The following is a 25676-nucleotide window of genomic DNA, read 5'->3' as shown; positions in this document are numbered from 1 at the left end:
AACAGAGCACAAAAAGGGAGGCTTAAGCTAAAAGCTGAATAAAGGTAGAAACTTCACGGTACGGAGAAATAAAGGATCTAGTAAGCAAAGCAAAGTATTCCTACTGCTGCATAGCCACAGTGCCCACTTAAAACAGTGAGGACTAAATGACCAGATATGCTGAAGCACAGCAAAATAACTGACAAAGAATGAAAACACATCTGAAATGAGACAAAGCTGTGTCATAGAAGTATGCCTCACAATTCCTTGCACGGCACAATCCATGTTTTAGATTCTCTTTGTTATCTTTAGAGTCTCTTTTCAGACACTGTTCATGGTACTAGTGTTGTATGTGCAGGAGTGTAAACTAAAACTGAAGTCTTCACTACTATCAGTCAGAGTTGCCTGCCTTTCTCTTGTGTTCTGTATGATCAGGATTTCATCTGCAATACCCATACACATAGCAAGAAGTTAGAAACTCAGTTTGGTGGCAATTCATAGCAGTGTGCAAACCAACTCTTAATAAATATAGTTTTAAAAAGACAAAGAATATAATCCTCCCCTACAGAAATCCTGGTGATTTTCCCATGATTTCCTACCCTACATAAATCATGCTAAGTTTATCCATTTATTTCATTTTGAGAAAGAGTTTTGTTTATGGCATATCATATGAATATGTGGCCTCTCTCCTCTGGTCCTATCCAAACAAAACTATCTTCAGTCACATCTTTGCCTACACTGAGGCACTTAGGCTATGGCAAGAATATGTACGGTACTTAGAAAAACAAGCTGTGTATTAAGTTGCGCAGTATTTTGCTGATGATGCTCCAGCATATGATATTTACTGTTGATTACAGGCTTCAAACCAATGTTTCTGCTCCCTCCAATGCTTTGGATAATTGAACAGTATTAATGGAAAACATTTTTAAGTGATCACATACTGTTGCTTAATCTGAAATGAGGGTCACTAAGTACATAGAAATCCTCCCATCAGGTATGCATTTGCGAAGTTATGGATTCATTGTCTGTTCCTCAAGACCATTCAACAGCAAAGCAACTCATCACAAGGAATGACTAACTCAGGATATGTCTGGAGTAGAGGACACAGTACTTCCAATTTCCAAGCAATTATCTGTCATAGCAGAATTTCTCTTAACCACTTTGCCCAAAGCCCACTGTTCTCTCCATTCTTCAGATGAAGAACATGCGTAGGCAGTTGAGAACCTGTGGTTCTGCTGTTGAACATACGTTGCCAGATGTATACCTAACTTTTTCAAATTTTTTTGAAAGACTACATCTGTGAGAGGTTAGCACCTATAGGAACAGCTAATTCAGACCAAACGAGTGCACGATGAAACTGATGCTGGTTACAAGAACAACTCAAGGATGAACTGGACTACAGATCTCTTCCGAGATAAAAGCTGCCTGTCCCATTCAAAGCACCAGAGGACCTGTAAGCTCTGTTATGAGTTATCACTTAGTTGCTTACCGGTAACAAATGGGAGTATGTACCTCCTTCTCTGGATAAGGACATGCACACAGTAGCTCACACACTCACCGTCTGATTTCCTTTGAAACTACTTTTTTCGTGCATGTGTGATCTTTAGGCAGACAAATAACAACAATCACACTAGCAGAGTGGCTTAAACTCTTGCAAATTTAGCTTGAACACACTCTTTTGCTCGCGCTGTGCAGTTTCATGAAGAACAGAAGAGAGATGTCGTGAATTCCAGCCTCAGCTCTTCAACTGACAGTTCTTCCTATCTCTCACATACATTCCAACCTTTATTTTGAATGAAAGTCTCACAGTCCCAGGGAGTTTCCTGTTGAGCTTTATTTCACAGATAAGACAACGCGAAGCTTGTACAGGATCACTGAAAGAAGGGAAAGGAATGGAAGCTGGGACAACACTATGCAATATCCTCTCCACCTTGACAGTTTGCCACTCTGCCTTTCACAGAGATCACTCCAAGGGCTGCACTGCGCACATTAACAGAGATTAACTGCACCGCTCTATGTGCCACTCTGTCGCACTGAATTGTTTCTAGCGAGGTTGCAATCCCCTTTGAAGTCAGGGTTCATTTCAACAATGATTTCAGTGACCCATCTAAAAAGAGTTATTCTTTCCACTCAGGAGTTCAGACTTTCCTATCCAGCTTCAGTTTTTAGAGACACCTTAAAACCAGGTGTTCCTGTTACATTTGGCTATTTTATTCTGCAATCACTTGACCATATTTATCCCACAAAGCATTAACTGAAACTTAAGCCGTAGAGCCGACTGCTCTTCCCTAGCTCACAAGTAGAGGTAGAATCCAGGGGCAGGTGGATGGCCCATCTCCTTCCACAGACCTGTCCTACAACCTGGTTCTGGAGTTGACGCAGAAAAAGTACATTCAATGAATCTGATGGCTGCATTTCAAACTCTTCTAATGACCTATGGCTTGTTTGGAAAGGGGAATAAAGTTTTACTATGTTTTAGTGTGAAATCTATACTGTAAGACATTGTATTTAAGAATTAATATGGGTGTATTGTTAGCTTTTTAAACCTGTTACATGTTTTATAATTAAAGGCAGCCTGTAGATCCCAAATCCAGTGCTCACATCACAGCCTGATCATTCGATCAGGCTCTAAACTTTGGTTTTATCACATCTGCATACATTAGTAGAGCAACAAAGTCCTGGACTCATGGCTTTTCCACACATGATGATGTATCCTCTAACTGGACAAATTTATACCACTGAAAGATGATTTATATGCCTACAGCTTGTTTCCCTATGTGTGTTACTTGTGTCTACCAGGGAACTTGTTCCATCACAGGTATTGTAGTAGAGTCACATGTCTCTTTTCTGTTGCTACAGTTTTCAAGCACGGTTGGTAATACAATAACTGTCTCCTGTATTAGGAGTTGGCAGTGTAAACTGAAAAATGAGACAACTGTTAAAAGCATGATTTCATGTTTAAAAATGAATAACTAATATCCTCATGGTATTTGTGACAATCTTGAAGCTTATGCAATTCTGGGACTGATGATCTTACCAACAGCAGGCTGACTAAAACACCATGGAACTGGCACATGAAAGGCTTCAGTAAGAAGCCCATGTGCATGGAATTAATTTCCCTCTTGGCTGGAAGAATCTTAGTGCACTGAGATAATACTGTCTTACTTTTGGTCTGGAGAGGTGGAAAAGGTTTTTGGGAGAGGATTGTTTCAAGCTTTGGGTTTGAACAGTTACCTGTAATGTTTATGAAGATTGCACATGCAGTCACAACACTGGCCACTCTCAATCATATGGCTTTTTCAGCTTGAATGAGCTACAAATATAACATAGACTACAAAAACTGATGGTCTCTTCTGGTGATTTTTAGCCTGATATTTACTACAAAGAAAGATAAACTCAATTGCTTGTTCAATATTATGGTAAAATTTGCCTAGCTCGAATTATTATATAGATATCTGACTCATTAGTCCCATATACACACCTACTGCCACCCTAGCCTGTGCAGGATTTAAATCATACAGGGTTGTGGTTTTTGAAGACCAGGCATATATAGATGCATTAACAATGAAGCATTGAAATATTTCCACATTTTTTTTCTTGAGACTGCCTACTTGGAAGAGAGTCTAAGACTGGTGATCCCTGCTTTCTTTTGTAGATCATTTCACCCAGACTCAGATTCCAGCCTTCTTCCCCTCTCACACTCATTCACCTGATTAAGTATTACCTAATTCAAGTAAGAAGAGACACGTTCCTCTCTTCCCCCCAAGGACTGGTCATGACTTCCTGCTTTGGAGCCGCCCGCAGCCCCTGAGCCAGCTGGAAGATTTTCATGTATCCACAGACATGGACGCTACTCCCATCTTTGCCTTTCTCTTTAATGAGTTGTTCACTGAGTAGGAGGTACAAGGCCCTTTGCTACTGGCCAGGAAAATGTTTGGCCTTAGAGTGAAACCTTTTTTATAAGTAATCCTTTTTTTTACCTAAATCTGAAAAAATGCTAATCTGCTTGCTGTGCCAAAGGATGGCCCCCGTGCTATTTGGCCTCCGTCAGTCCTGCCAGCTGTATCTTTGTAGAATTCTGTGATGTGCAGTCATATCACAGATATTCTGTGATATAGCAACTCATAGCACAGTTTACAATTCACCTTAATGGTTATTATTATCAATGCACCATAGCTTTTAAATCACAAAGAAAACAGTAACTGTGACAAACATGTTTACGCTTTCGTTAGATAAGGACAGTCCATTCAAATGTGTCTAGAAGTCACTGCAATGTACGTAAGTAGGCAGGAAATTTAAAAACTGAAACTAACATATATGGACATTTTCAAGTAATGCTTTATTTGGGGATGCTCTCATCAGCAGTGCACATGAATAGAAAAAAAGATGCACAAAGCCAGATAGATCCTGCATGCATAACACATACACCTGATGACTGAGCAATTTATTGCTGATCTCTAAGTAGATCAGCAGGATCCTTGGGAACCTGTGTGAGGGGCTTCAGGATACAACCTTTGTGCATTCATGTGTGCAGAAGCCTACAAATCGGCATCATAATTAAAATGTGCATGTTTTAAATATAGCTATGACTTTATATAAACCTCACATCACAGGATGATAGTCCTTAGGTGAGAAATGTCATTTGTTTACCTGAGTGAGCCAAGATGAGAGAAATGTTCAGATTTACTCTCGGCATATATAGATAGAGGTTTGTGTGTGTGTGTGTCTGTGAATTCTTTTATACAGTTTTGTGTATTTTGGATCTATTCCTTAAACAAATACTTTGCATTTGTCTTAAACTGCTTTGGAATAAAGGTAATTTAAATTAAATGAGGTGCCTCCCACTTAGAGACACAGCAATCCGTAACATAGGGACTGGACCATTCATACAAAGCTCACTTCTCTCCTGTACTTGTCCAAACCTACAGGATCCTGACTGTTTGTAACAGCCTACAAAACTATTTTAACAAACTCAAACTGTCAGATGTCTTCTTGGCATAAAGAGGATTCTGATATGTTTTGTGATGCTGTGCAGTGTTTTATTTCTGAACCCATTCTAGTGATATAAAAAAGCCCAGAGGAGTCTCAGTGTATTTCCTAAAAATTAGACCTTTAAACTCTTTCAAAGTGAAATCAAAAGAGTGTGGGGAAAGAAGGCATACCAAGTAAGACAGTAAAAAGGTTGTCTTAATGTCAAACTAACATGTACCCCTAAGCTTTAGCTGCACTCTCACACTCTTACCCTATCGACACCAGTGGAAACGCAGATGGGCGATTACCCAAGGGTGCTACCATTTTCCAGCAGAAATAGCTGTTGTATTTATTCAATCTTTTGGAAATAATCCATGGGCTTTGCAAAATTTTACAGTTTATTGCTACCGAGGTCACAGTAACATGGGTTTTCTTTCGCAATCCATCAGGAGAATCAGAAAGACAACACATATCATGCGGAGCGTATTGCAACATTAACCCAATGCAACAGTCCATGGAGAGAGCATTCGCTGCTGTTCATTGGAGCTTTATGGCAATGAGGCTTTAGATGAGTCTTCCAAATCACGCTTGTGTGCTGAAGTATGTGAAAGTCGTACTGTTTCCAATGAAACAACATAGTACATACAGACTTGGCAGATTCCTGACCTCTACAGTTTTTGACAGTCTCCCAAATTTAGGACCGAGAATGTCAGACTGACCCTGCATTTGGCAAGAATAATACAAGTCCCGGTTTTATCAAACTCTGCTTCAAGCCAGATCTCATTTCCATTTAAAAAGCTATCTCTGATTTTGTAATATTAATGTGATATTTGCATTTGTAAACAAGTAGAAAATTTAACTGTCTCTAATTTAATTTACTGTGTTGGATTTAGAGAGTCAGTGAGGCTTGTACATTATAAAAGGGAAAATTAAATAGGTAGTGCTTGGGTATGGCAATATTTCTCCTCTGTCAGAATACCGCAAATTAAATGAGAATAAAATGAGAGTTTCGAGCATGAAATAAAGTCATGTGCTCAGTTTTTTGTCCTGTATCACTCTTATTGCAATTGCTGAAATGAAGTTGTTGACTCTGCTATTTAAATCAGAAGAAATATCAATGGCTTAATGCTATTGTGAACCTGGCTGTATATGGGGTAAGATTAAATCTTTAAAAGTTTGCAATAGAGGGTTTAATTGACACTCCTAAAACCAACATGCCTTTTTTTTTTTTGTCATTTTCTGATCTCATTTCTGAGTCATAAACAGAGAGGGTGGAGTATAATAATTCTACCCAGGCCATTTGACCAGGCAAGACGCCCAAGAAAAATGATTTTTCCATATACTAACATTAATAAGTCGTAGAATCCCAATGTTATTTTGCAAGACTTCAACTATTATTTTAAACTTCACTTTGTATAAATTAGTTAATTCTTGTTGCCCTTGCAGTACAGCTCCTCCTTGTAAATGATACTGATTTTGTTTTTTAAGCCACTCAGCGTATCATTTTCTTCCACATTTTCTTTGTGTATATTATTTGATTTCACAGTACAAAATGTTACAAAATGCTATGCAGTTTCTACATGGAGATCACCCCAGTGATGATAACATGCACTTTTTGCAGTAAGCTCAAGCAAAATGCAGGTGATTGGGTTAATATCGAGACAGATTTACCTTGTTAAGGTTCTTGGGGATTTGTTCCTCCTCATACCCTATATGGTACAACCTCCATATTAGTATCCTTCCATGGGGAAAGACCAGTACACAAATGTTCCTCTTGCATTCACAACTCATAATATTTTGTAGCAAGACAGTGAGGCTTGTACATTATAAAAGGGAAAATTAAATAGGTAGTGCTTGGGTATGGCAATATTTCTTCATATGGCAATATGGCAAATAGCCAATTAAATTGAATTAGCCCCCCAAAAAAAGTATTTTATTGGGTTTCGGTTTTGGACTACATTTAACTACCTCTCTTCACTCAGGCTAAATAGCTTACTCTTAAAAAAAACCTACATCTGTTTCCTATCTCTAGAAATCAGTGACTTTTGAGATCTCAAATATGTCAAGCGGGGCTACAAGCAAACATCTGATGCTCCAATGCACAAACTGCAGCGCAAAAAGACTTTGCTGACCAACATGCTCTGTCTTCCTCATGGTAATTCCTTTCTAGACCGCAGCTTTACTCAAATTGATCAACACTCTCTCTAGCCTACTTTTATCTGCATTTGGATTTGTGTGTAACAAGAATACAATGATGCTCATACAGGCTTTACCAAGAGCTGAGACATACTCCCCTCAAATAATAGAGACTCCAGAATGGCAACAAGTATGAATTCACAATAGGCATTTACATTTTTCGCTGCAAATAAAGCATCCTATCAGGCCTTTCCAATATAAATGTGACCCAGTGTATTGTACCAGACATTACTGCACATTTTTTCAAATTTCATTTGAAAAATCATGAAAAAAATAAAACTGTATTTCTTACTTTCGACGGAACATTTCTGCAAATATGCAGCCAACACTCCAGAGATCAACTGGTGTTGCATAGCTGGACTGAAGCAAAACTTCAGGAGCTCTATACCACAAAGTAACGACCTGTAAAACAAAAAGGAACGTAAGGGAGAGCACGTTTAGCTACAGAATTACAACCTCGTAAGTGTTGTGTATACAGATCCCATTTAATTTAATCCAAATTGTAAAATCTCACACATTAGGACAAACTGGTTTGGTCAGTGCATAGAAAAGGATCCTGTACGGAAAGTCTCAGTATGGATACCTGCAGTGATGATGAGTCAGGAAGAAATTATATATATACTTATATGTATATGTATGTGTGTATATATATATATATATATATATTTTTTTTTTTTTTCCCCCTATCAGCTGGATACAGATTAAGTCAAAACCTCCCCAAAGATGTCCCTTACAAAGGCATTCAGTGCTGGTCACTGTGGTTTCCCCACACACAGATGTACCTTATACTGTCAGTTTTCATGACCTTTATAGCTGTGTGACTGTCTCTGCCCATGTGCTGCTGGTTGGACGAGCACTAACATCTCTCGCAATCTATTTCCGTATGATACTCCCTTTTCCAGGGACATGCCACATATAAAGCATCTGCTTTTAGGCTGCTCTCGTCCTAGTGGTCATGTCACAACATGTTGTAGAGACCCAGGGGGAATTTTACTGGCACTGCTTCATCAATGTGCTTTGATGAGTCCTGCACATTGGACCCACAACAGAGATGTGACAGTTTATATTTATCCTTTCGTTTCCCACAAGTGGACCAAATAGCAATGAGGCTGACTGTATCTTCAGCATATTTACAGAAGAACACAAGGAGCTTCTTCAGAGTCCTGCGTGAGCTCTTATGTTGCTAGAATATAATCTTACAGCCAGGGGAGTATCCTGCTCCTGAATGCAGTTATAATCCCGCCATAACAACACATGATCATCAGCTAAATACCAAAATTTTCTTAGTGTGTGCTATCATTTAAACTTCTGACTATAAATCTGGGAGCAGGGAGGGTCTCAGCAATTATTGGTTTGTTTGCTCCTTAACAAACATTCAGGAGGAGCATGAAACAAAGTAAAAACACTGACAAGGAACAAGTGCAAAGCTAAGAATGAAAACTTTAAAAATTGTTAAATAAGATAGTGAGTTCTGAATTTCAAGACCAGTGCAAGGAAATGTGTAAGAAGAGTGTTTTTTTAAACGATAACAATATAATTATCTTCTAAGCAAAAATAACATTGGAAGTTACCAGCTGAATCTGCTGGTGAAAGCCAGTTGAAACAAAAGCAACTACAACATTTATTACAATCATTACATGCCCTGACAGCTTTTGGAACCACCAAAAGGCTGTTGAAGGGAGGTTCACGGATATTTGCACAAGTGGTCATATTTGCTAACAGTCCTCTTAAACACTTTGATCTCTGTTCATAAAATTTGTCTTTGAAACAGTTCAATAACACAGTGCAAAGTTCTGCACTGGCAAGCTAGACTTCCAGATACCTGTCCTCAGAAACAGGTTCCTATGTGGAATTTGATCATTATTTAACTCCATTTGTCTTGCTCCTGATCTGGTACCATACTAATGATGCTTTTCCGAAATATTTCTCTATATAAAAACCAGAAAAATTTATTCAGAGATCCACTCCAGGGAAAGAAGACGAATGTAACTGGAGGTCAGAGATTTTTACTGGAACTGCCCTATCGGACTGAGACAGAATTCCTCCTAAAACACATACATATTTTTCCTGATGCAGAAATACTTCTTGAACTGATCCGCACCTTTTTTTCTCTCAGGACATTTGTGGAAAAGCTTGTTGAAAATATGTTGTTTGGAAAAATTAGATATAACAATTTCAACCCATTATTTTTTGTCAGTGGCTGGGTGCAGTGTCAGGAGTAAGAGCTCTGTGATCTCTGACCTGTGGGAATACCACCAAACCCCCCGATTCCTGGTTTGAGATCCACACAGCTCTTCTCACGCAGAGTGAAAGGGGCTTTATTCTCCCCAGCCCTGCCAGCCCTGCCACACTAAGGCTCTGAACTCTCACAGGCAAAGGACTGGGCGGTTCATGGTTGTGAGACAGTTTGAACACTTCTAAGAACGTGTGCCCCAAACTAAAGTCCCTTTTCCAGGGCAATGTGGCACAGGACAGCTGCTCCTCTCCCGAGAGCAGTGTCGCAGCACACGGCCGGTCCCTGGGTGCTTACTCAGGGGCGCAGCGCTGCGTTCAGAGCCTGCGGAAGCTTCGTGCAGCACATTAGCTGCTTCTCCCACGTGACCGCTAACTGGCACCGTTCCCCAGGCATTTGCACCCTGCTACGCTCCCTGCATGTGTACGCAGGGGACTGGGAGATGTTACTTCTAAGTAATTTGGAAACTTAAACCTTTACAAAAATTATTTCAGCAGTCGTACAGTTAAATTCCAGCAAATGCCTGATTGTTTTGTAGTCAGAGAGGAAGTAATCTGTGTTGAGCTCTTTCTATATACTCTGTTATTACTCTGTAATTATAAAAGTGACCACATAACCTTTATGGTTTGCAATATGCAAGTCTGTGTTTCAAAATGTGAACCTGAAAGGGATCAAAATGTACTAAATGTCAGTTTGCACACAAGTAATGCCACAGATGACTCCTCTAGTGGTCAGGGTCTTCTCCTGAAAAGCACAGGATGATGCAGATGAGGCAGTGGTTTTGACAGAGTTTCACACTCTCTCTTACCATAGAAACCAAGAAAATATTTGTGGACATTCCATTAACATTTGCAGATAAGTAGAAATGAAAATTATTCTGAACACAGGATATGGTGAGGCTGAACAACTAGATCATCGCTTCCTCTTTAGCAGGGTTCCGACTTAGAATGAAAAAATGCTTTGCTTAGGTAAGCCACACCACTGTGAGACAGGCTCTCCCTGAGAGATAGAGCACTTGATAAAGAGCTGCTTGATGAGGTCCCATTTGTAGGATGAAAAAAAGCAAGCAACTGCATCAGCGTATTTTGCTTAAATTCTGCCTGTCCTGAAAATCTGACACACACGTAATGTGGGACATGGTGATTGCTCTGTAGGAAAAGGTGTTTGCAGTCACACGCTGATGGAGATACCAAATTCAGTGCAAGACTCCTAAATACTTTGGAGGCTGTAGGCTTTAGTGACCATGTTGCATTTTAACCCTCTCATGTAAAAAACTTCCCTCCTTTGCCTCCTCGTTGCTTTCCCTCACCCTGCCTGGCCTCTCCAGCTCCTCTCTTACAGCAGCCAAGTTCCTCCCAGCCGTCCCTCACCCTCCAGGCTCCTCTCCCCTGCCTCTGACTCTCTGCCACATGCCAATGGCCCCCCGACAATGTCACCGAACATCCCCAACCCCCTGCTGCTCAAGTGCAGACGCCTAGGTGGACATGGCCTGCTGCCTCGCCATGTCCTGTGTGCTCTGCCCACCCTCACGTTCCCCATCTGCTCCCTCGCACCCCCAAACTCCCTCAAATTTCACACTCTGTCCTCTCTTCTTCCAACTGCCTCCAAATACTCCAGGGCCATATTAGCTCCTTTTCCCCCTTTAGTTTCTTGGCCCACTCTGCCTGTCCTGAGGATACCTTATGACATCTGTATTTCATACATTAAGCTACATAAGAAAGATCAAGAATAATTCATACACTGGAAGGAGTACATACTGAAAGGAGTAACTGTTTACCTTGTCCAGTGCATGTTTTATGCTTCCACTACCCAGATAAGATGGGATGATATCACGTAAGTATGATATCAGTAGATCACTGCTTCTAACAATTCAAACGTCAATAGATTTAGGCAGCACTTCAGGAAGAAAATACATGAAATGTGTATCATCTGAGAGGCATTAGAAAATAAAAGAACATCTGCAAAAGTCTACTGAGGCTGTGTCTGACCCTCTAAAGAAGGAAATGTGCTTAGTGAGAAGGAAGGGAAGAGCTGCATTTAGACTCAGAAGAAGAAAGATAACTTTGTTCTGAAATAAAGCTTTCTGCCTTATTATACCCGACAGATGTTGCCATCTGGGACTATCTAGCCCCAGGAGTTTCAATCCTGCACTACATGGTACCTGTTTCTGATGAAAAATCCAATTAGTGCTAAGTATCTGCTTACTAGCAATGCGAACACAAGGTCTAGGCATTGTGTCAGTCTCATTTGATTTCCATTTACTTTACAGAGCAGATTTTCACTTTTGGATAACTGCTTAATTTAAATGGAACTGCACAATACACAGCCCTTTCCAAATATACTTGCTGTCTGAATAGCACACAGTTCAAAAAAGACAAACAGAGGTTTAAAGATGGGGTTGAGTAACGTAGGCACAAAAGACTACATTTTGGTTTGCCACAGACTTTAAGTACAGACTAATGCCCAGTTGCACAGCTACAGGAACAAAGCAGGGATCAGACTGTAACACAGTGGCTACGTCTGTGCTAGGAAATTAAATGGGACAGGAAATGTTCCTTTGGCACCGAGACCAACAGGCACAGAGTGGCCTATGTCCATATTATTAAATCCTCAGCCTCCCCAAAGAGGTGACCACATGCAAACTGCTCACTGGGAATGGTCTTTGATCCATGCTTAACTGTGCCTAGGAACTGTCTGGGGAAAGGTTCGTTGTCATAACTCAAAACCATGCCAGGAACCATTCTAATAATTTAACAGTATAGACAATTGAGCTGCAGTGCCCACAAATGTTTCCTGGCACTCTTTAATCTACCAGCCAGCAAGTCACGCTGTGGCCCTGGGTCTTCCTTTCACTCTGGAGAGAATGCGTTTTGCTGTGCTTCCCCCATCTCTGCTGATTCAAGGGGGCAACAGGAGGGTGATTCGGTGGGGGAGGCACAGGCTACTCCTCATCTCACCCAACAATTGATCTTATTTTATCATAAGTATGTGGTACAGGTCAGATGAACACATGCTGCAACTGTTTACTATCTGTGAGGAGGATCGAACTGACTGGCCCACATGTAGACATTTTCCTTTCAGAAATCTAAAGCTGAAGGAGATTAATTTTATTCCAATTAGTTCTGAGGGAACATTGAAGAGGCCTATAAACCCTTTAAAACATTAGCTTTCGTAAAAATCATGCCACAAAAGCAATTAGCAAGATGCTTAAATACAATCAAAGTATCCTTGAATCCAAATAAAATTCTTCTTTGAAATCTTTTGCTTTTGTGATTGTGGTTTCTACCGTACTCTTTTTGGTGCTGATTTTATTAATTATATTCACCATTAGACACTGGCTCATTTCATTGCTTAAAGAATTTCAGCCTCATGAAAGATGTTTTTCTTAACTTCCCTAACATGGTCCTTAAGCTCAGGTATTTTGTAGAGTTCTCACCAGCAGGGATTTCACATTGCCTTTGGGGCATCCTTTTGACTATTTTTTTTTTTCTTGAGTAAAAATGAGGGAATACAGCTATAGAATAAAGCAGTATGTAGAATATAGATATTTAGTGTTTTTTGTGGTCTCCCAACTTCACAAAAAAAATCTATTGCTTCAAACTCTTTAGGGGGATATGAAGTGGAATCTTTCCAACTTCACTGTGGAGCTGCTACTGCATGGCTGCTTCTTCAGGTCTGGGACTCAAAAATGACTTGCACAATTTTCTTCAAACTTTGTAGAAAATTTCTCCTCAGCTGTATGACAAAGCCTGACACATTCACCACAGACTAGTTGCAGAGGACAACTATAGATGGCTAAAAATCCAGGCTTGTGTATTGATTGAAGCCTGGCTTCAGTCTCCACTGTGAAGAGACTCTCTGTCACTAACATACCTCCCTCTCACTTGCTCGAACCACTGCACTGAATCTCCACAGAGTCTGAAAAGAAGAAATGTAATTTCTTAAAGGAATATGCTTAAAAAATGGCTCACTGGTCTGACAGTGTAGCATTACTCAAAATGAAGTCAATGTAATATTAAAACAACACTTAGGAAAAGAAGGACTTTGTCGTGTTTCATCACCTGCAGTTTGGAATACTGACGGACAACCAGGGCTGAGCGGGGCACAAGAGGCAATTCAGAAGGCAGTGACACTAAGTTATGAGGTGATGGCATTTCTGCAGGATCACGGGCTCTGACGATTGCCTTGCAAGCTGCTCTGAGCCTCCCTGGGCCGGCTGAGACAGCTCTGCTCTGCGCTGTGCGGGCAGACCTGTGGCGGCCTCCTGCCCTCTCCTGAAGCCCCCAGCCGCTCTGCTCACACAATGCAGATGTTCCCGACCTCCCCTTCCACCTCCATGCCCCAGGGACACTCCAAAGACCTGCGGGAGAAGAGCACGCCTATGCCATATAGGCAAACTTTGTGTGTGAGTCCCAGGAGACAAGGGAAAGGGTAGTCTGGGGTGTGCTGGAAGCAGGGAGCAAGGAGAGAGGAGGTAAGGAAGGGAGAGAGGGACAATGTCTCATGCCACCCTGCAATACCTTGTACAGCAACTTCCACCTCTTCCAAAAGGTGTAATAAGGCCAAGGCAGGTGATGGTAGCATAGGGTTTTTAGGCTTCGTACAATGACTTCAACGTATTTTTCATCCCTGGTTTGGAAGAGGGGTGTGTTTGCTTTACTTGCTTGGGACTGTCTTACTGTATTTTCCAGTCACTACCATTAATAATTCACTGATCATTCTGCGTTTATAAATCAAGCCTACGACTCTCTTTAATCTGTCTCTCAAGACCTATTATTATTTTTAACTGTGATGGAGAAGGTAATAATCACTACATTATACAATGTACTTTAGTTTCCAGGGATAATATCAGCTTGAGTAATTACATTTGTTTCAGTTCTTTTTTTGAGTAGTGGTTCTTGCACGACTATGCAACTGTTGTTGGTTCCATCGCAGAGACAGGTATGGCTGGAGAGAACCTTTCTTTCTTAGAGAAAGATGATTAGATTTTGTCTGTTTATAGAAACATTAAAATAGTTTCTCTTTTGAAGAAAAAGTGAACCAAACTACGCTGCTGGCTTTTAGAAAGCACTTTATTTCCTGACAAAAGGTTTAAGAGATATAAAAATGACATCCTTTCAAGTGCTATGGGTCTCATGAAGTGCACAGGCTAACAGCAATTTTAACTCTTTACTCACATTTGTCTCTGTTTCAGGCACAAGCCATATTAACTAGTTTGTGAAAAGCGAAAGGGTTCCTGTTATTATCTCATTAGTTAAATCATCAAGTAAAAAATTATCTATTTATAGAAGACACAAATCCTGATCACAAGTACCACCCACAATGAAGGTGTTATTTTAGAAAGCAATCTCTTTTTGATACTAAAACATTTGTGCTTTGAAGAAAGCAAGATTTAGCATCTACTGTAAGACAACTTCATAAATAAAGAAGTCATTCATTTCTTTGATGGTTTAGACACACAAAATTAATCAGAATTTTGCTTCTTTTGTTTCTAGGAAGAACCACATAACCCAGTGTGACAGTGCTGATGAAGAACATTTCTAGGTACATCCGTCGTCAGTAGGAGTGCACGTGTGTGTGTGTGTTTGCACATCATGCGTGTGCATATAAACACTAGCGGAAGATACTTTACCTACATTCAGTGGTTTTTACCTCAAAAGTCTCTGTGCACTAAGCAGCTGTGTGCAACATCTACTAGAAAGGAAAACTGGCTTTTAAGATGAGGTAATATTTGTAACCATCAGTGATAATTCAGAACTTACCTCAAAACTAATACAAGGAAATATGTTTCCATTAAGCAGACTACTTCACGGCATTCTCTGCTGAGACCATACAGAGAACAATTCTGAGAGACTACCTGAAACTTCACTTGAAAAGTGTTTTATCTTTATACGACAAGAAAGAATCAAAAATAACATCAGCATCACTGCTGTACCTGATCCAGAGCCCATTAAAGTCAAAGAAAGACTTGCCAGGGTTTGTTGTACATTAAAATCAAAACCCTGATGCCCTAACCTCTGAGCTGCAGAGTAGCCTTCTGTGAAATATGAGACAGCTTGTTTCTTTATAGAGGTGGTCAGCTTTGCATGCAATGAGGCCTGTGCTGATATTGTGATGTATTTACCTATAGAGAAACTTGACAACACTAAGAGTGACAGGCTTTTTAAAAAAGTAGCCATTCTTCAGTCATGCTTCAAGATTCAATATTTAAAGAAAATTTGTAGACTGAAACAGCAAATTCTAATAATCTATCTCAGAGCTGAAAAAAATACAAAGGCAAAAAGAAATAAACACCGTTGGCTTCTTATGCTGATCAAGTCAAACATCTACTGTAAGAGAGAATTCCTTCCAAAATACCAAAAGAAACAAAGCTTTAAAAATGTGGCAGCCTGTGACTGTGCCTTGGGATGCTGGTCTTGTTCTGGAACTGGCTGCAGCAATCTAGCATGTTTCCACTGGCTCAGTCACCTGGTGATATTAGGTAGCTAGGAGAACAGGCATAATTTCTAGTACCAGGTCTTGGGCCTTGTTCCAGTTGCTTTGCTCTACCCTATGTCTTTAGGTAGCCACAAAACTGACTCATCTAGCACCCTACATATTCCCCCTGGGTGGCACCAATTCTTCTGCAGTCTCTCACATCACTTAAGCCCCATCCCTGGGAGAAGGAGAACATGTAGCTCTAACTTGCGCCAAGGACCAAACCACGGTTGGCTCCATGCTGAGATCCCCAGAAGCTGCCCTTGTGGCTGCCTGGTCTCTTCCTGAGTTCATCAGACTAGAAAATCTGAGACTTACCACTTAGGGTTTGGCTTTATAATGAAGACCAGTTTTCCATTGCTACTAGAAAACCAGAGTCTGGTTAAGAGAAAAAAGCCTCCCCGCTTCCTGGAGCACTGTGTTAGACTTTGGTTCTGAACGGAAAAAAACAAAATAAAGCAAAACCATGAAGGTCACAACAGACCTCTCTCCCACGTAACTTGTGCCCCTTTTGTTTCAAACCATCTTTAATAAAAGGAGACAATGCACAAAGTAAATATTGCCTCAAAGAATTGATTAAATACTGCCAGTTCTGTAGGTGAGAGGCTTTACTGTGGACTCTACAGCTGTTTCTAGATGATAAAGAAGATGGAATTAAAATGTTTTCAATGGAACACGACCATCAACATTGACCTGAACAAAAGAGTTGCTCTCAAAAGAAATACTCTGCGCTATTTGGGGGCAAGTGTAGACACCAGCTCAGAGTTTAACAGAGAATTCTGTCAGGATCCTGAATTGTTATAGACTACTATGAGTAAACTAAAGTTTTTCAGCTTGGGACTGGGGAAACTCGGTGCTAGCAACTTCTACAAGATATTGTTTTTATTAAGATATGTGTCTGGATAACTTATAAAGCTGATACATACATGAATTTTCATCTCTCTACTACATTTTAGTTACAGTTGTTAACAATTCTTGTTGTAACTTTGGGGTCTCTTCACTTCTATTTCCCATCAACTCCTAGGAGAAGCACTCAACTACCAGTGCCACTAAGAGCTGTAACCTTTCCCCAGCAGCATGGCACAGTGTGGCGGGACCTCCCCCAGTACTCGATAGAGTGTTATGCAGCCAGACGACTCTCCTTCCCCAAACCAGATTGAGCCTGTGATGCCCCTGCTGGAAGTAGAAACTTGTGCTCCTGGTGACACACATGCTACCAAGGCTTGAATAGGGGCCTGGAGGCAAAGTACCAATTTCATTGATAGCCTGGTACGGTATATAAAAAGGCTGGTGGAGCAACATCTGTCAGTGATGCTCATGTGAAGCAATAGCTTACAGTTAAACCTCCTGTATTATAGCAAACCCAGGGTTGTGAACAAAGGAGCTTCTCTGCAGCAGAAGCTCTTGGGACGTACCTGCCCTCACTACTTCAATCTTATTATCACCATGATGTCTGACATGAAACTGAAACTTCTTACACCTATGACAAAAAGAATTTAGGCAACTCTAAACACTGCAAATCTGTTCTACATTTGAAATGGAATGCAGTAGATTTTACTATGGCTTTAAATAAATGTATGGCTTTAAACTCAAGTGAGTAAAGATGTAAATGATATCACAGAGATGAAACTCCTATGAAATGCTTTTCAAGGGCTCCTTAAAATTGCATTTGGGAAACAAAATCCTCATTAAACATCTTTATTTCTAAAAGCAAATAAGAAATAAGGTTTTGAAATATACAGGTTTCCAGATAAAAATGAAAAATATGAACATCCTATATAGAGATGCAGTATGTGGACAGTTGTACGTGTTTATACATACTTAAACATAACACAGATAATTAGAAATTAGATGAGTTTTGAAGTAAATATCAGCAGGACAAGGACCTGCTATAGACATGTAATTTCATGGCAAAAACAAGGACTGCATAGAAAGGACAAAAAGATTAAGGGGAGTCTTCAGGCTGTCTAAGTCTCACATTTAAGTAGCTTTGTGAGCTTAAGACCAACAAAATGCCAGGCACAATCCACTGACTATGAGCTTAGTAGGCACCTTTACTCATCAAATTCTTCTTGTTAGTCTGAAAGTGTCTGTGTGTCTTAAGTGTAGACGGTCACACACATTAGCAAGGCCTGTCCTGGAGAAACATGGATCAGCGTTTCAGCTGAAGCTCTACCGCATGTGATGCATGTTTAGGCAGACAGATACCCTGGATACCTGGATGTTCTCAACAGAAGTCCATATGGAGTCCCACCTGGTGAAACTTGTAACTAAGAGCGGTGGTGGAAGCAGTATGTGTTTGCATCCACATGAACATCTTGTACAGATGTTATTACATTAATCTCAAAGTGGAAATTCAGCCTGAAGGGGACTTAATTGGGCACCTCTTACATCCAAGCAAATACTTTGACCACTAGACTGGGGGTTTTTTGGGTAGCTGCTCTTTCCTTGCCTTTGCTGAAGCCAAGCCACTGTTCTGCCAGGAGTATATGAGTCATGGGGCAAGACTGTGTCTGAAAGTAGCTGAGTGCTTAAGAACAATCAGCTGGAAGGGGCAAGGAGCCGAGTTTCTGGATACCGCTCTCTGGAATGTGTGTGCATTTTACATTAGACCATCACTGGATAAAAATAAAAGCAGGCATTAATTACATTAACCAGGCCGGATTCTACTTTGGATCTAGGCAGCTTGTATTCCATCTCTCTCGCTCTGATGGATGGGACTCATAAAAACTCTAGAAGATGGCACTCTCTTTTATTCTGTGGAGAAAGAAGCAACAGCTCCGCCCATACACTACTCACTAGCTAAAACTTAGGATTCACAGTACAAAGTGAAGCCCAAGATTTTTAAAGAACCCAAAGGAAAATTTCCTCCACTTATAAACACTGCAGGATTTTCTAAACTGACACAAAGTATCTGAAGATTTAGCAGAAAATCAGAATGTGACCGTTGGTCCAATACTTGACCTTGATAGGCTTTATATCCCAATTTTAACTTTAAAGCTTGTATGACTAATTTATGTTATTTTCAAGCAGCCAATTTCCAAGGGAAATTACTAACAGACAACCTATTGCATTACTTGGATGAAAAAGATCTGAATTAGTCTAGATCACTGAAGACTCTACTCCAGAGCAGTTATAGACTTATAAAAATAGAAAATCTTCTATTTGTGAGAATTATGTTGTAGAAGAGGTTTCTACAGGTGACCTCATCTCTCTCAAAATTGATACAAAGCATCTTAATTAAGCTAAAGAGATAATAGCTTAAGACAATACTAACAGGAATGTTCAAGGTAATGAGTGCTTTCATGTTACAAGTTCTCATGTCTGAGGGCACTGCATCAGGCTAAAGGACAATGAGATAAGAACAATATTGCTAGTTACTAACAAATAGCAGATAAAAGAGCTCTTCTGGATTCTGATTAAGTGACAGCATTCTACACATTCCTGTGAGTTGAGAAAGTTTGCCTGAGAACAGCAGCTATGTTACATGTGGAGTACCACTAAACAAGCATATCTCTATGTTTTCAAATTCCAGCGTGAGTGATGGCTCTTTCCTTCATCTCTTCAACTTGAACAGAAGCTCCCTCTCTTCTTCTGGACATACAGGAATAACTTGCTGTGCTTCAGTTTCCATTAACACGTGTAAATGTATATGCTCAAAGTAAAGAGAAGTTCTGTAGGACTCCATGGCTTTGAGCCAATGTTTACAATCCCCTGGGTGGGAAATGCCGGGTGAAAGGCTCTCCATGGCAGGCTGTAGGAGCCTTTGCTGTTGCCGCCAATGACCTTCTGCCTCTGTTTTCAAAGGAGCTCCCTTGTTAACCCCTTGCACGTTGCGTGCATAGAGGCCTTAGAGAGGAAACACTTTATCTGAGAGTTCAAATCCATTTCCCAGGCACCTGTTTCACAGACGCCTATTTCAACAGCAGTTCAGGGAGAGTGGGCTGGTGTATATACTACGCATTTGCTGTCAGAGCTGTTGCTCTGAGGTGTATTTTTAACAGTTCAGAGCTGGGTTTAGCTGTTTCCTGCGTGTTACAAAGTTAATGTTCTCAGCTTCAGGCAAGGGACATCAGTTTACAGGCACTGGGGTTGTGAAACCCCAACATACTGAGCCTCCAGGAGAGAAGGAAACATCCAATTTACAGAGATACATTTTAGTTCTCTCTGGCCAATCAGTAGCAATGTTGTTTGCTGGTAGGGGCAATACCTCGTCTCCCTGGGAGACGAATGACACTTAAAATAGAAGATAGGCTTAACTGCGGTTGGCACAATGGAGATACACCACAAAGGAGTACCCAGTGTGGAAAAGGTTTTGCCTGACAATGAAAAATACAATATTCAGGAGGTCTCCTTCTGTGTCACACCCCCTGTGAGTCACTCATGGCTCCTAACTGTTGAGGAAGAGTCCTTATAAAAATGGATATACAAAAAAGGCCTTCTAAAATGTTTATCACAATATGCAATCCACCCTTGAAAAGGGAGAATAATTCAAATGGGAACCAATATTCAAGAACTAGTATAAATGTTCTAATTGTCTCTTGAGCTCTTCTAATAACATCAACCTTACTAACAGTTGACCTTGGAATAATCAGTTTTCCACATCATCATCATCCTGATGCTCATCCATGCCTTTTTGCCACAAAGGTCTGCTCTCAGAAGTGATCGTTTCATGTAAAAATCCCTCTAAACACTCCCTACAAGGGAACGCCTGCCGCCTCCAGAAAACTTTCACAGCACTTACAGCCACATAGGGACAGCAACATCCTACCCCCCTTCATGAAGTTTCAGAGGAAGCCCCGTAAATAACATCCTCACGCAGTCAGGAAATCCTTCAATGCGTGGCTCTGGGGATGCTGAGGAGGGAAGAGAGCAGCAGTGCTAGAAGCTACAGCTTCTGCAGAGAAGTCAAGACCAAGTGCCAACAGCTCTGGGACAGACACAGACCACCAGTCCCTAAAGCTGCTGCATGGTCTAAGAGTTTAAACCTAAAGGTGGAGAAGGTAAAGAACAAGCTGATGTGGCCTCATCTGTTCTTCTGAGGAAAAAATGCTAATGTTATTAATCTGTGTTAAAAAAGCCAACTGGATACCTCATAAAAAGTTCCAGCCTAACTCCAAATATGCATGTAGTTCCTACAAATTTCAGTGGAAGCTCTGGGTGGTTAGAGGAAGACCGTGGAATCATTTATATTTAGATCTACCCTTGTTTTTAGTTGTTAGTATTTTAAAAAGTAGTTTTAGAAAGATGAAATTAGAAATAACCCATGTTTTCTAGAGAGTATACAACTCCATCTAATAAATACAATCTATTTTTTTTTTCTAGGAAAGTGGCAGTCTGCAAGCAAAAGGAATTTTTTAATGATAGCAAACAAATAACATATTTAGATTACAATATTTTTCTTTTTTTGTTAATATCATAAGGTTATGTTACTGCTGTTTAAAATAATGAATGATTCTGGGATCAAAAACTAAGTGCTTTCAAGAGCTACTAACAGTATGATTGTTTTTAGAAGGATACTCTCAGGCTGAACTTAGACCAAGTCAGCTTTTGTAATATGAAGCTTTTACAAAACATGGGCCTAAATTACCCCTTCTTAAGCTTTTTTGTTTACAAAGCATCTTTGAACACCAGATAGACTTCGTTTTATTTTGGGCTACTGCAAGAAAATCTGAAAATGAAACTTGCTTGGAACAAAGTAGGAACTAGACTAAAATAACCTATTAGCTTAATCCAGCAGAAAGAAAACAGAAGGGAACAGCACAACTAAAGAAAAAAAAACAGAAGGGATTTTAAACCTTTCCAGTTACTGAAAAGGTGTTATCAGCAGCAATAAAAGTGGCCTCTAGTGCTTCTTTTGAATAATTGAAGTGTTAGTTTGGCAACACACCTTGCAATCAATTATTAATTTTAATCAATTATGTCTTAGTCAAGTGCAAAGTAGATTACTTACCACTCCCATAACAGGTGATTTATAAATTAGCTTCTTATTCAAAATTTAAAAGACTTGCCTTGTCCTTGATTGGAGAAGAACCTAGTGTTCTTATGGGAAATGAAGCCTATTCTAATTAATCTGACTTCCAGTGAAGTTTTACATATTTTATAATTAATAGTTGCTCACCAGGTTACAAATACATGATTTTTCATTTTCATGACATAAAAAGTTGAATCTGTAATTTGGAAAGTAATTTTGGTATTAGGACATTTATGTTGCTAAGCATAGCTCTACTCTTGAACTTCACTGACTTCAGTGGGACTTAAGAAGTCTCATGCCTGTCAGTGATAAGTAGTTTGCATACTAGAGATCTGACGCTTTTCTTCATTTAATGTTTTTACACCACTTTGACAGCTTGTTTCCTACTGATGTCCCTAATTGTGAATAAATTACATTTATAGCCGCCATGAGGGATTGGAAATGTGTAGAAGGTCTTTAACGTGAATAAGAATCCATTTCCACATGTGGTAGGATACACGATGGTTGGTTATAAGAGCCTGAGGAAGGGATCCATGCATAGGAAACAGCACATATATTAGTAAAACCTGAGTGATTTTGCACCTTGGCTTTTACTGAGGGAAACAGAAAGAATCCTTTGAGAATCTCTCAGAACTCTGCATATTCCTTCTTGTAGGGGACGACCATCAGGAGCAGCACATATATAATATGTTCAAGCTCCTAGCATGGCCTGATACTGAAATTATCTGTACAAGACCCTGTTTTCAGCAGTTGTTAACTTCACCAAAATATTGCTGATTACAATAACATCTTCCATGCTGGATATCTCTGGAATATACTCAGTTTTATTGGAAAAGGTTTCTGCTGAAGCCATTCAGTGGTTTCCATGAGTGAGGTCAGGGAAAAATATATGCTTTGCCTATCTTAAATTCTGGTGACCTTCTTTTTGAGAAGCTCTGGTGCCCTCATGTTTTGGAAGAAGGACTGTGGAACTTGGCCTCTATGTCAAGGAGGTGCCTCTTGCTGTCCTTGTAAAACTTGGCTCTAAATTTGGCCATGTTATAAATCTGAAAACCAGCACATGCTCAGTAAGGATTTATACTAGTGAATAATCATTGAACTTTGGAAGGTTTTGTTTTCAACGAGCAAGCTTCAGGCCAGCTCTGGGGGGCTCAGCAGGACATCAAGGCATCTCAAGCTTTTGACTACAGAAAGCCTGCTACTCTGTAAATGGTTTATCCCATGTTTGCAGAGGAATCTGTCAGATTCATCAGATTCAGCCACAGAGACGAAAATACATGGGCGCACTGGGAGAAGAGTATGAAAGCCTGATTAGGAGAAGGGATTAAGACATCCCCTTGTGGGGCTGAAGAACAACGAGTCATGGGAGCGTCTGTGGAGAATTGGGGTAACTGACACCGGCTGAGAAAGAAGACTATGAGCTATGGAGGGAAGAAGATGGAAAAATGACCAGTAAGGTGTGTGACACTGGGATCAGACAAAAACTTGTAAAGGAGATGGGTACTGCTGAGGAAGGCCTGAAACTGAAAGCAGTGGAGACTTTCAGGTTGGTGAGGGGCATGTCTGGAGCCCAGTGGGAGGGCAGACTTCACAGAGGATTTGGGGTGCGAGCTAGATTTAGTAGAGAGTCTGGGCTGGAGACGAGGTAGGAATACAGGTCTGAGAGGAAGGAACAGCAGTAGTTGTGTGTTGGTAGATCAGTGGGAATCTGAGAAATCCACTGCAAACACATCCTGCCTTCTCCTGGCTTAATCAGCTATTTATGACAGACATCCAGTTCACCCAGATATTCTGCTAGCTCAAGCTGAAGAAATCTATGTGACTGATCCATAGGTTCAGTCCTGCTGATAACCAGCGTGCATATATGAATATAATTCCAAGTGAAGAACCATTTTTTTGGTATACTTTGCATTTCTTACAGAAAAACCCCCTGCACATATACAAAGAAATAATGGAATAGATGACTTCCATATTTTGCAGCTAAAACCAATCACAAAAAAATCTGCCCTAAAACCAAAAACACAAACAAAGGAAAAAAAGTACTTAATGCCAGAAAGAGCATGTGAGTTGGGAAATGAAAACAAGTCCGTGGCAACAAGGGCACTGGTCACTGGAAGACAGTCCAAGTACATCCAAAATGCCATCGAAATATGTGACAATTTAAGCTCATAACAATAATTTCTTCCCCATCAATTGAACTACAAACCTGCTGTAGCTGCAAACCCTGTCACTGTCTAGTTCAGTTGATTGTCTACACTGTCTACCTTGTCTTCCATCTTCTTTGGAGAGGCTGCCTACTATCTGCAAGGCTCTTTTACCTGCAGAAAAAAATAACAGCAACCTGTTTGTGTTTATTCTCTTCTTTGCTGTGTACTGGTAGGAGCAAAATCACTTACTGCATTGCGTATAGTAAATCAGGAGTATAAAACTTCTTTAAAAAGATGCTAATACTGTAACTGTTCATACAGAAAAACAGAAAACCAGTATCAAACTAGCATGTTTATGCAGCCTCCTGTTTTTATCCAAGTGTAAATGCTATATTGTGGGCTTTTCCCTAAACCAGATAACTGTAAGGACCGATTTCATTGATGACTTTAAAAAGGCAGCATTCACTGGTACTGAGGGTCTCCTCCTTGCAGCTGTTGCTGTGATAGGCTGTACTTAATGAAATTTTCTCCCTCTTCCCTCTGAAAACTTAACACCTATAATTTAACATTTAAAACACAGCCTATGTTTAAACATCTCACATCAGCAAAAATACATGTGCATTGACATAATTTTATTTCTTGTAACAAAATCATTAGATTCATGCAGCAACAACTGAACTGCTCCATACACCGTATATAGTTAAAACTGCACAACTGAAGCCAAAATATGCACAGCTAAAAGGAATGTTACAGGGGGGCCTCTCTTAGTGAACAAAGCAGGCTCAGTTTGGCTCTTTTTCCCTAGCGCTACCACATCCGCACATCGTTAGTTGGAAAATTCCAGATATATGCTGTAATTTTTTGTGCTTTTTTTTTTCCCAGTACACTTGAGGCTTTAGTGTCCAGATGCCATTTTCCCCCCCTTATCTGTCCCTGCTAGTTTGGGTCTTTGCCAGTTGTGGTCAACAATTAATACAGAAAAAGAAAAATACAGTACACTCCCTGGCAACTGGCAGAGGCTCACAGGAAATACCAAATAAAAACTTTATTATGTATTGTTTAACTATTTTGTTTGCCTGTGGGCCACCCTGTTGTTGGTGTAATTTAGAAAAGCATGCTCCATCTGGATGATCTGTGCGCAGGCTCATTGTTCCCAGAATCTGTCACGCACAATCACTGCTTCAGCCTGTGGCCCTCTGCAGAAAGAAGCAAAGGCATGGCAGCCCTCCAGCCTGCATTCCTTTTCATTAGACAACTTGTGACCAAATGTTAGAATAGAAGAGTAACCTTTTAATATTCATGTAATTAATTTACTCTCCCCTTTAATTATAAACCTTCATGTGAAAAGAAGAAAATAAAAAGACTTCCCTTCATGATTCTCCTCCCTCCCCCATCCTTTCTTTTTGGGACATGGAAGGTGCTGGGTGTTTCATTATACATAGGTACCAGTACTTCTGTTGGGAAAGTCTCATGGTCTTAACATGTTTGTGGGCTTTTACTTTATGTATTAATTGCTCTGGTACGTGGAATAGATTCTGAACTACAATAAAATGGGAGAAATTAAATCCTTTCCTTCTATATGCCCTTGCAGCATCTGCTTCCTTGTCTTATTCAGTGGGGTAATCCATTGAACACAAAGCCATTCTTCTATATTTGAAAACACAATAGACATCTAATTGAAGTTCCCTTTTATACTAAG

General features: G+C 40.2%; 1 protein-coding gene across 4 annotated transcripts in view; it reads right to left on the bottom strand.

The window, feature by feature from the left end:
• The window catches only part of CDK6 (cyclin dependent kinase 6), a 145528-nt gene that overhangs the window by 39012 nt on the left and 80840 nt on the right, over positions 1–25676 (bottom strand). For all 4 annotated transcript variants that reach the window (XR_014183343.1, XR_014183344.1, XM_082045631.1 and 1 more), the window contains exon 5: positions 7439–7548. Coding sequence is in view for 2 of the 4 variants with exons in the window: in XM_082045631.1 (XP_081901757.1) it covers positions 7439–7548 (110 nt within the window). In the remaining 2 variants the exon portion in view is untranslated. The remainder of the gene's footprint in view (positions 1–7438; positions 7549–25676) is intronic.

Source organism: Streptopelia decaocto (genome assembly GCF_964273445.1).
Source record: "Streptopelia decaocto genome assembly, chromosome: 2".
NCBI lineage: Eukaryota > Metazoa > Chordata > Aves > Columbiformes > Columbidae > Streptopelia > Streptopelia decaocto.
This window is presented reverse-complemented; position numbering and strand designations above follow the sequence as displayed.